The sequence below is a fragment of the Stylophora pistillata genome, chromosome 5 (genome assembly GCF_964205215.1).
Source record: "Stylophora pistillata chromosome 5, jaStyPist1.2, whole genome shotgun sequence".
Classification (NCBI taxonomy): Eukaryota; Metazoa; Cnidaria; class Anthozoa; order Scleractinia; family Pocilloporidae; genus Stylophora; species Stylophora pistillata.
Window position 1 is genome coordinate 37,816,537 of NC_142523.1, and position 12,360 is coordinate 37,828,896.

General features: G+C 38.6%; 1 protein-coding gene across 1 annotated transcript in view; it reads right to left on the reverse strand.

The window, feature by feature from the left end:
• LOC111333367 (uncharacterized) overlaps positions 1–9,922 on the reverse strand; it is a 24,790-nt gene extending 14,868 nt beyond the window's left edge. The window contains 10 exon segments of the mRNA XM_088761954.1: positions 49–253; positions 3,641–3,890; positions 4,656–4,849; positions 5,089–5,280; positions 5,693–5,887; positions 6,219–6,479; positions 6,942–7,124; positions 7,752–7,937; positions 9,070–9,360; positions 9,811–9,922. Coding sequence (XP_088618080.1) covers positions 49–253; positions 3,641–3,890; positions 4,656–4,849; positions 5,089–5,280; positions 5,693–5,887; positions 6,219–6,479; positions 6,942–7,124; positions 7,752–7,937; positions 9,070–9,360; positions 9,811–9,922 — 2,069 coding nt within the window.
• Between the last annotated feature and the right edge of the window lie 2,438 nt (positions 9,923–12,360).

The window sequence follows — 12,360 nt, forward strand, 5'->3', positions numbered from 1 at the left end:
CCTCCATCGCTCGATGTCGATGTAAAGCTCTGGAAAGGAAAAACTGACGTACAAATTACCCCTTTTTCGTTCTGCGTTGTGGGAGTGCTTACGTGCGTGCAAGCAAGTGAGTGATAACTTAAAAACCATACCTGTAAACTTCCTGAAGAGGTCTGAGTTCGGAGGCTTGGTATTCCACCCGACAACGTAACACCGTTTGTGCCCTTATTATCTGGCCTGTTTCTGTTTTTCGGAGCTTCTGAGGCATAAAGATCTACAAAACACAGGTTCCACCGAGTAACTAAACAAATCCTTTTTTCATCCAAATTATCTAATAAAAATGACCACTGTCCCAAGATGGCGAAAAAGGGAACATCATTACAAGATGCTGAATTGCTTTGGAATTGCTGAGGGAAATTACCATTTTAGTCAGAACCGATCGCTGACCGACAGGTTTTTCTCTTTTTTTTTTAAGTATGAATTCTATTTCACTGTATTTCTTGAGATTATTCCTGAGATTATTGAGTACCATTTCATTAAGAGTTGATCAAGGAACAAGGCCGGGCAGTTCTATAGAGAGAATCCCTTCGTATACAAACATGCGTAGTCCAGGAAGGTTGGCAGTCTGACCTATATATTAAGCCCTTTTAGTGGCAATACCGGCAATGGTTTATCTCGCTGTTGGCAGCACGAAAAGATAAACGAATTTAAGCTTGAAAGAAATTAGTTTTAATTGCATGGGATAGGGCTGGACCAAAAGCCCAACATTATTCCGACAGACGCTTTCGGCCATGGCTGGAGCCGAGTTTCATATCGTTTGTAGCTCAGAAGAAATCCAGCATTCTTAGTGTGGTTTGGATGTACTTGAGGGTTCGCCGCTTCTTCAGATACAATGTATATATGAAGTTCATATATATTTTGAACTGCGGTATTAAATACGTATCATGCACGATCCTCGAAGTAGAGAGCGCTATTTATGCAATAGCGAAAATCAGACCTGAGAAAAATCAGGCCTTTATGGGATTCGAACCACTCATGTTCTGTTACTCATTGATTGAAAATGGCAGAAGCATGCCGAGAAATGTCTCTCAAAAACGTTGTCTATTTCTTACAATATTTATAACATTGATACATTGTAGCTAAAGAGTTCTCTTTTATTTAAGAGATCTTACGTGAGCAAAAAAAGAAGCGCGCGCGGAAAAATAGTCTTTGCATTTGCTCACATCAGCAGCGTACACCCATGGCAAATGGGGGACGCTAAATTGACCAATCAGAGCGCGCGATTTACATTGGTTATGTTATAATTTGTAATAGGATGCAAAAGTAAAGCAAATGGTCAATAGGAAAAAGAAAGATTTTCTGGTGGTTAAACACTGATAACATGAGACTAGGCGTCGCTTTTGTTGATAATAAACGTCTAAACGTCTAAAGCATCCTCGGAGACCCAGGGGTTGTGGGTCGATTTCAAGTTAGGGCATGAAGAGCCCCTGGGGACATTGTCTTACAAGACTAGTTCCAAACGGTCGCAGTCATTCTGCCATCTGATTGGTGCCAGGAAATCTTTGTGTTTTTCTGCCCAATCAGAGTGAAGTGGGCTTTGGAGTCCTTTCGTGTGTTGTAAGACGGACAAATACTAATAGCTCAGTTGCTCGCTATGCCTTGGGCCGTGCGACGGAGATTTGCTTGAGATGAAAAGTTTCAGTCTCAGCACACAATGTAAGACAAATCGATCATATTGTCCGCGAAAATCTTACCGGAAATTATATTGAATACTTTCGCAGGTATCACTAGAGAACGTGTTTTAAAGTTTGCGAGGATTGTATACAACACGATGGTTGCAGTCATTGATATGTCGCTTTAAACGTTAACCGAGATTTAAGCTTACATCTTTTCTAGATTTTTTGCATAATTTGCTGTGACTGAAACTTTTCCAATCCCGTGAAGTTATTTCGTCGCACGGGCGACGCAGGTATGTCGAGCAACTGGTACTTGCGCAACTTTCTGTGCGTGCCTAAATCTAATCTCATCTTCGCTTGAAAAAAAAAAAAGCAAAGTGTGGAAACTTTTGCTTCTTAGATGTGGGTAGATGACCCTGTACTACTAAGCTGACATTTACAATATAGCAAACCCGCCCTTTCTATCCATTATTTCTTGGTCTTTGGTTTTGTTTTCCACCATTGAAAGCAGCATCGGATCGATTCCCAATGATCAAAGGTATTTAACTTGGTCTTCAACAATCGCCAGATCAAGAGGTGAAATGACAATGACCAAGGGACTAGAAGAGAATCCGTGGCCTTCTTAGCTCAAGAATTTCAACACTCTAGGCAGCAGTTGAAAGATTAAACTCTTTCCAAACCCCTTCAGTAACTGGCCGAAAAGATCTCTCCTTTCCACAATGTTCTCGTTAATAAGTTTCTGTTCAGATTTTAATTAGCTAACCGGAAACACAGCTAAGCTTTCTCAAAGCGCTTGCTGGAGGTCGTCCACGAACTTAAGCCGTATTGTGGACGACTTTAATACAAAGCGAAAATTAGATTTTGGCGCGTACAGAAAGTAGAAAGTTACGTAGGCGAAAGCGCCAATTGCTCGACATACCTGCGTGGCCTGTGCGACGAAATAACCTCACGGGATGGGCAAAGTTTCAGTCACAGCAAATTATGCAAAAAATCTAGAAAGAATTTAGCTTAAATCTCGTTTAACGTTTAAAGCGACATATCGATGACTCGTATAATACACGATCCTCGCAGTAGAGAGCGCTATTTATGCAATAGCGAAAATCAGACCTGAAAAGAATCAGGCCTGTACGGGATTCGAACCACTGACCTCTGCGATACTAGTGCAGCGCTCTACCAATCCAGCTAACAAGCCAACTGGGAGCAGGCCGTTATATGAATGTACATATGAACTTCATATATACATTGCATCTGATTTATCATCACGGGTTTATTACGAATCAACTTAACGGCCTGCTCCCAGTTGGCTTGTAAGCTCAATTGGTAGAGCGCTGCACTAGTATCGCAGAGGTCAGTGGTTCGAATCCCGTACAGGCCTGATTTTTTTCAGGTCTGATTTTCGCTATTGCATAAATAGCGCTCTCTACTGCGAGGATCGTGCATTATACGTATCTAATACCGCAGTTCAAAATATATGAATTTCATATATACATTGCATATTAATGACTGCAACCATCGTGTTGTATACAAACCTCGCAAACTTTAAAACACGTTCTCTAGTGATAGCTGCGAAAGTATTCAGTATAATTTCCGGTAAGATTTTCGCGGACAATCTGATCGGTTTCTCTTACATTGTGAGCTGAGACTGAAACTTTTCACCTCAAGCAAATCTCCGTTGCACGGCTTAAACAAACATAGCGAGCAACTGAGCTATTAGTGTATGTCCGTGTTAAAACACACGAAAGGACTCTAAAGTACACTTCACTCTGATTGGGCAGAAAAACACAAAGATTTTCTGGCACCAATCAGATGGCAGAACGACTGCGACCGTTTGGAACTAGTTTTGTAAGACAATGTCCCCAGGGGCTTTTCATGCCCTAACTTGAAATCGACCCACAGCCCCTGGGTCTCCGAGGATGCGTCTAAAGCAGCTTTTGTTCATTATTACAACGCCCAGTTATATTTGCATCTGTTAAAATAGGTATTACCTGAAACAATCACTTTGAACTTGCATTCGGCAGTATTTCCTTTTCTGTCTTCCGCTTTGTAGATGATCACGTGCACCCCAGACGAAAATTCTACACCCGGTTGTTTGTTGGGAAGAATTACATTTGGTTCGAAGCCTGAGTTGTCTTTTGCAGTTGGGTGAGGCCAGTGGACTATTGTCGATATTTTCCCTCTGTCAGCAAATACCTCATTGTTATTTGGACAGTTTATGAACACTGGCGCTGAAACGTCAGGGAATGAAAGAAAACTGGAAAGTACAGATGAACAATAAATAAATATAAAGAACAAAACAAAATGAAATAAAAACAATAATCAGAAAGTAAGCAGACAATCAAAAGAAAAAAAAAACTTCATCTATTTTAGTTCACAGAACTACAAAAGTCCATTCCCAAGCTGCGCGAATATTTGCCAGCCCTTTGTGTGGGAGGGGGAGGGAAGAGGAAAGAAAAAGCATATTCCTAACGGAGAAGGAAAATATAGTTGAAATAAAACCAGTACTATCTAAATTGCACTGTCATCTTCAGGTTTACTCATACGCTTAACGATTATAACATTGTCTATTTAAAACCATGTACTTGACATTACTCGCCTCCCCTCCCTACTTTGCTAAACAAAGTTACATACTTTCATTCTCTATTGCGGCAATACTATCATCGCTATTGCCATCGATCACCGTAGCCATTGTCATCTTCGCTGTCCTCGTTGCCTTAGTTTTTTATTGCTATCATTATCAATTTCTTTTGTTTTGCTCGATTGCCTGTTTATTTTCACATAAATGTAAAGGAGGTTTAAGTGACCAAAACTTTTTTCAAAACAAAAAGTGACAATGGTGCCAATTTTTCAAAGTAAGGTCGAGGTGAAAAAAAGCATAAAAAAAAGGTAACCATTATGAAAAAAAGTGTACGTCAGTGAATTGGTAAGAAGAAAGAAACATAACAGAACAAAACAAAATAACAACAACAACACAAACAACAATAATATAAAGAGAACAAAACCTTCGCAGGAGGGATTTTCCAGTATTTTGGATCGAGTACATGTCTTCAATCCAGGTCCCTTTAATTGATAACCATCTTTGCAGGTGAATATGCATTGTATTTCGTAGGGAATAGTGGCGTTGGAATTAATACAAGAACGAGGTGTCACTTCCAAACCCTCCACGGAACCAATTTTCATTGATTCGCAGGTGATAGCTATAGATTAATAGAAATAAACTCTCTCAATCGAATCATTATAGAGATGTCAAAGAAAATAAAGATGGACATGCCATTCCATTATGAAGCTTAAAGTCAAAACATAATCAAAATTCATAATGCCAAATATTATAATGCCAAAATTCATAATGCCAAATAATCATAATGCCAAAATTCAAACGATTAGCTCATCCCTTTGCGTGTCTTTGAATGCTTTCCCGAAACCTTTCAGTTCTTACCTCTGCACTGAAGAGGATCTCCATCCCACTGCCCAGTCTCCTTGCAAGTTACTCTTTCCGATCCTTTCTCAGCTTCAAATCCACGATTGCAACGGAAGAAACAGTTTGTGTTGTAACTGGGCCTGAAATCATGACAATCGTGACCAGAGTTTGTCGTGTTAGCTGGAGTAATGGGGCTAGAACAGCGAACAACTGAAAGAAATGATGTGATGGTAACGTGCCATATCCATTTTATCGCTATATCAGGGCTAAGTGACTTTTTTTCAATGTTTATTGCTTGCTATTTAGGAATATCTAGTTTAGAATATCTAGTTTGGAATGTCGAGAGATTAAAACCTGCATTGTTTTAGTGCTCACTTAATAACTGTTTCGATGAACTTTTTTTTTGAATCCCCTATTAAAGATTTGAAATAGAAAAAGAGTGAGACCTTCTTCTAATGATTTTATAATTTGGTAACCCTACCACATCTCGGAGTTTATTCTTTGCAAAAGTAATGTGTAGACATTTTTTGCCCAGCAACCACCTTTTTCTTCTTTAATGCAAATTACGAGATGGCGATGGTACTAAATCATGGAGACATCAAACTAACACAAGTCAACTTACTCGCACAAGAAGTTTCATTTACCTTCCAGTACGCCTCGTCTGTGTCAGACTTCTTGACACATTTTCTTTCGACAGATCCAGTTATTTTGTATCCTTCGTTATAGGCAAAGCGACAGGAACTACCATAAACATTTCCACAGGTACCATTCTCAAACTTCCCGTTTGCAGGTGCAAGCAAAACGGAACACCGAAGAACTAAAGATATAATTCAGCCACATGCAATCACTTCAAATGTTTTGTTTTCTTGTAAATTAGTTCGATATTTCAGTTGTATTGATAGCCTGACTCTACATCCAACTATACACGATGAAAACCTTATTTATATGCGTTACCACGATGAACAACATCCTGTACTACACAATCTCTTCTGGTAATCTTTCATGAACGTCTCATCTCGAATCAATTAATCTAGAACTAATGCATTAATTCACAAAGACATTGTTGCGCGCTGTTTATTATTGTTATTATTATTATTATTATTATTATTATTATTATTTTTACTATTACTACTATTATCATCTTGTACCTTGGACAGAGACTTTAAAATAGCAGTGTGCTTTGTTTCCTGTTGGGTCCTCTGCTTCGTAAATCACAGTGGTGATTCCCTCGGGAAATACGTGTGGCGAGGTCACTTGAGGGGAAGATGATAATCTAACTTCACCCGAGTTGTCTGTCACCGTAGGTTTGATTAGCTCTAAGTCCAGCGTAGCTGTAATTCTTCCCTCTTCAGCGATATAATTTACCGGCTCTGATGGGCATGTTTCTCCAAATGAGGGATCTTCAAAGTCTAAGACGAACAAACAAGACCTAAAACTGCGCTTAACGGTTCAGAGCTTGAGATTAAATAACTACATATAAATAAAATACATTTGCCAATTGTGACTTGAAGAAGAAAAATAAACCTCGTCTATCATGTCATAACTCATCATAGGTGGAACAATTAGCCAACACTAAACGCGCAATTTTAACAGAAATTACGAATGAATTAACAAAGACGCCCCACAAGCAAGCAAAACAAATCAGACAAACAAAAGCAAAGAAAAAGAGAAACAGCCAAACTCCACCCCCGCCTCCATCACCTTACCCACCGGGATGCATAAGCCAAAAACTTTGATATGTAGACAAAGATCGGCGGTGTTACGACAAGTTATTCACTGACTAAGTTTGGTCGGCCGGGCCTTACAGAAAAGTATTCGGTAAATCTTAAGTAGATAACTTGTTCTCGACCACAAAATAAAATATAGCTTACCTTTGCAAGTAGAAAAAGGACATTTCCATTGTCCATTGTCACATTTGTTTGAGTTAGGTCCATTAACTACATAACCGGGAGCACATTCGTAGACACACGTTTGACCATGAAGAGGTCTTGTGCTACATATTGGCGGAGTTATTTGACCATTGTCCACCTCGCCTAAGGCTTGACATTCACGCACTGAAATAATATATAGATTTAGCCAAGCCTAAAAGCGGAGCTCCCAAGTTCCTAATATTAATGATAACATATAAGATGTGCATTTGCCAAGACTCGCCTGAGACACCCCTCCCTACGTTTTGTTAGTCTCCCCTACCCTACCCGTGCAATCTGAGGGCACGTACGTACGCTCGGTCAGTCACGTGACAATCAAACGAAAAGAGGTTGACCATATTCCATGGGTATGGGGCTCTGCCACACGCGTGCTAAGCGCACGTGGGAGTAATAGTTACATTTTAAATCAGCACACTTCAGGTATTCTACTATTTCCTTCTAACAACTTTATTATAATCAAATCCTTAGGCAACTGACCACTTCTCTTAAATGACCTACATCGACTCGATTGCTGTTAATTAAGGTTCATAACATCTGTGATTTACCATGCCAATTGATCTGGCATTATGAAGTGGCTTCTGTGTTATTAGTTATATGGGCATGTACCGAATTCAAAGGTCTTGGTTTTGCTAGACAATAAATTGACTTAATTTCGAAGATTCACCTCTGCATGAAGCAAGGTATTTTACTCCACCCCTCCGTAGGGAAAAAAAACAACAACAACACTAACGAAAACAGGTAAGATTACATTACCTCTGCACTGAAATCCGGCAGTATCGCTCCATTGTCCATTTTCACGCCGTATGTCCATAGGTCCGACGGGTTGATACCCTCGGTCACATGTTCGAAGGCATGTATCACCATGCCGTGGGTCGGATTCACATGTAGAAGGAGTAATATCACCATTATCCGGTGCACTCAGTGCTTCGCATCTTCTCTCTGTAAAATTAATGGTACAGTAGAACTGACTGACAAATACCGACACCTTTAACAACGCGGGGTACGCATATCTCCTATTTCTCTCTAGTAAGGACCAACGGCTAGACATTGAATCTCTCCCTAAGGACACCTCTCGTTTACCGACAATCTCTTATGCCCGTTAAGAATTAAGGATACTATATCTAGGCCTCGGAGAGGTAAAACCTAACATCCTCATTATGGACACTGAGACAACACGCTAAAGCAGTAACTTCGACTTAGTCTCGGTCCATGAGAACTAAAAAAAAAAAAAAAATTAACTCCCCAATATCTGACCATCTTTATTTCTCGCTTGTTCAATAACACATGTACCATTCAAAAGCCCGCTTTAGATGGAAAGATTTTATTGTGGCTTTAAATATTTCGTTTGCACTTGCACCCCCTCTATCCACTTCGTTTGCATTCTAGAGATTTCGAGTAAAACAGTTAGAAGAAAAGTCAACTAAAATAGCTTTTGAGTGAAAAAGGGCTGGCTAGGTGAGAGTCTATACCGTTCTTTTGTAAGACATTGTCTCGATGCTATAAAGTTATCGAAGAATTTGTGTTTTCTTGTATTTTTAGAAACTCTCTTATGCTCTGCCCATTCGTGTCCGTAGCTGAGAGGTTGAACCACCGATGGTCAAAAGCGCAGTAACACAAACCCCTCAGAATTAAAAAAAATGGGTATGAATCGACCCATAGATCATATCTGAGACTAAGTATTGTGTAACTGCAACGAAATTGCTCAGATATCTGTTTATTATCTATCTCCAGTTGTTAATCCTGTGAGTGATCAACTCGTTTATGGAGAGTAGTTCTTAGCTATCGAGGGTTTTAATGCTATATAAGGAGATGTAGGTTGCTCACTTATGAAACTGTTATCTTACGTTTCTATTATGCAGCTGAATTTGTTTCAAAAGTATTGTTTTTAGTACAGAACTTCTAAATCCACGAATTAATTGAAATTAAATGTGTACGTAAGGCAGAGATAAGTTGGCAGTCTGGGTGCAAAGGTTTTACTTTTCATACCTTGGTCCCGATGAATAAAAGATTTTACAACTACAAAACTCGTGCAAACTGAAAAAAGAGAAAAAAAAAAGATTAATAAACTTACTCTCACAGCTCTTTGAGTCCACCGAGAGTCTATAGCCATATCGGCAATAGCACTCGAAAGTGAGTGAACTGACTTTATGATCGTAATTTCGACAATGATGCTGGCATCCGGCCAATCCACGGCTACACTCGTCGCAGTCTCTCGTATCTGTAGAACTCCCGTGGCAATTAGCTCCACCATGGGCCGGGGATGGATTGTCACAGTTGCGTTTTCTAATCAATAACCCGTTGGAACAAGGAGTGACCTCCCAACTGCTTGGCTGCCACGAACTCTAGCCGCCATCTCTAGGCTCTAGAGATTAAAACAACGAAATTAATATCACTTTTGCCAAATTAATTCTACGTTTTAAAATAGAATTATTGCGCAAGAAGAGCCAGCCATGACACCAAAGGGATGATTAGATTCAGCGTGAACAGTTTGAATAGCTGCATGTTTGGAAAGTTTTCAAAGAAAATTGATTCCTCCGCTCTTGTACTCTTTTAAAGAAGCAGTTTACCTTCCAGTTAACACACAAATAATATTTCTCCAATATGTCGAATACTATTGCGGATGCAGTCTTCTCGTGCTTCACTCAGCTTTTGTTTTTGTCCTTTTCATATTTTTCTTGCAATTCACGAGGGATTTCTATTAGTTATTTCGGTTTATTCTGGTATTCCTTGCAAAAAAACCTCAAAGCATAAGGAAAAATGCTTTTGATTTCATTGATATTACTGTGAGATGAATATTTGTGGGAGAATTCACCCTGATTTAATAAAATTTCGCCGCCTGGTGCAAGATCATTGGGTGGGAGAGTTCTAAAATTATCTTTACTAATCGAAGTTACCACCAGCGCCTTTAGTTGGAATCCTAGCATATCAACTCGTCCTACACTCCTTTGAATCGTGATGATGGCGACTAACTACCTTACGCCTATTTGCACCTCGTCAGAAAAAAAAAAGGGCAGCTAATTGGTAAGCATATGAAAGGAACTCATGTTTTAACCCTTAATTCACCCCGAGGAAGGTGCTAGATAGGAGTGTCGAAACAATGGGTCTATAAATTGCAATTCCTCGGTTACATTCAAGAAATCCTTAAACCAGAGTAGCATTAAACAATGTCTTTCGATTTCTGTTAGTATGAACGTTAAACTTATTAATAGTCTGATTTTTCTTCGGAGGTCATATAATTTATAGATTGATATTATGCTCTTAAAAAATTCTTTAAGCTCGATATTTGTGAAAAAACAAACAAACGAAACAGCACAAGAAAAAAATAGATTAAAACAAAACAAAAGTGTGTTTCGTGACACTTACTAGTTTACACCGTAGGTGCACTCCTCTACGTTTGCAGAACAATTACATCAATGCAAGATTACTCAATATTCTTTTAGCAGAAATACATGATTAAGACGTCTAAAATATTTAGTACAATACTGCTATCCTATTTACACTTCATCAGATAAAAGGGCAGCTAATGAGCAAGCATACAAAAGGAACTCATGCTGTAACGCTTAAATTAGACCACATCCATTAAAATGTTTAAACCACGATAGCATTAAACAGAGTCTTTCGATTTATGTTAATATGAACGGTCAACTTTTCAATTATCAATTTTTTTTTTCGGGGGTTATTTAATTTATAGAATGACATCATGCTCTCAATCAATTCTTTGAGCGCGATAATTCTGAAATAGACAAAGCACCGAAACAGAACATGAAAAATGAATAAAAACAAAGTGTAATTGTTTTTCATGAAACTTTCCTGGTTTAAACCGTAGGTGCACTCCTCTAAATTTTCATAGTAATTACATCAGTGCAATATTAGTGAAAGTTAAATGTTAAATGCGTTTCGAAAGTGATCGTTGAAATAAAGCCATATTTTTCACTGTCTCTCCTTCCTAACGCGGTGGGTGGAATTACTACGAATTTTCTCTACCTTTTTTATGCAGAGAGATCCTTTTTGGAATAATTTTTGTTTTTTACAGACACCAAAGTAAGGCATGCGTTTTGTCTTTTTCCTATACTAAACAGGAAGCAGGCATTTTAGGTGGATCCAAATAAACTCAAAATATATTTATGTATGGCCTTTGGATACCAATTTCTGAAAAAAGTATTCACTTTCTATCATCGTAGCTGATTTGTAACAGAATCTCTCCAAAACCCAATTCTAAATACATATTGTATCTTCATTATTGAATCAAAATCAATCGTCTTTTACGCCGTGCAGGTTAATCAATGGTCCAATCGAACGTTCAGAAGCTCTCTAGAAAAAAATTTTAGTCTATACTATACTGCTAAGTCCTACCTCTCGAAATCAGTTCAATCCTTTCAGCAAATACGGTTTTCCGTCGTTAAGATCAAGATAGAAAGAACGACTAAACATAACGCTTCACCGAACAGAATTAATAAATTAATTACGTAGTAACAGACAAAAGGCATTTGTTCGCAACCTTATCCTAAAATTTCTCAGGTTATTTTTTTTTTTGCAACAATTCTCGTTTATTAAACTTTCTAGTACGCCAGAAATTTCACTACTCAGCTTAAATCTCTTAATTATTGCGACAAAAACAGTCAGTTGATTTTGCATCACTAATAGAGTTTACTACCATGAGACCTTTTTTAATTTTCTATGTCTGTGTGTTGTGTGTACCAACTATGAAAATACCCTAAGGCACGTCTGAATCCAGGTCAATGTGGGGGCATTATTACAGTTAATATATTTTGCTTGATTTTGTTTAAATTAAAGTTCTCCAGCAGATCCTGTTGAAAATCCCAGTTAGGTTTGTTTTGCATGGTACTAAAGATTGACGGACGAATGGGATTCCACAAGGCACTGCTCCTTATTACCAGTCTCAAAATCAATAAATAGGATTTTAAAGATTTTCGAGTCCGCATACATGTTTAGCGCGCCTTCGGTTTCAAAATTACACGACTTCGGAGAGTTAGAAGAATCACTCCGCAAGTTACACGCACCTACTCAGTCAGTTGTAAACATCACTTGGATTCTCGTAGGAACTTAAACCGTCACCCAGATAAGGTGTGTTGTCGGCCTGATAACGTACCATACTCAGAAACATCTTTCTGTTAATTATATACGCATAACATGAAAAATAGTTGGTTGGCATCTTACGTTGGCACAGTTTTAGCATCACTCTTTGTGTTTCCGTAATCTCTAGGCGCTTCATAAGTCAGTTGTTAACACGATAAACCGGCGTAACTCTAAGAAGGTGCGTGTAACTTGCGATATGATTTGTACAATTCTCCGAAGTCGTGCAATTTTGAAACAGAAGGCGCGCTAAACATGTATACGGACT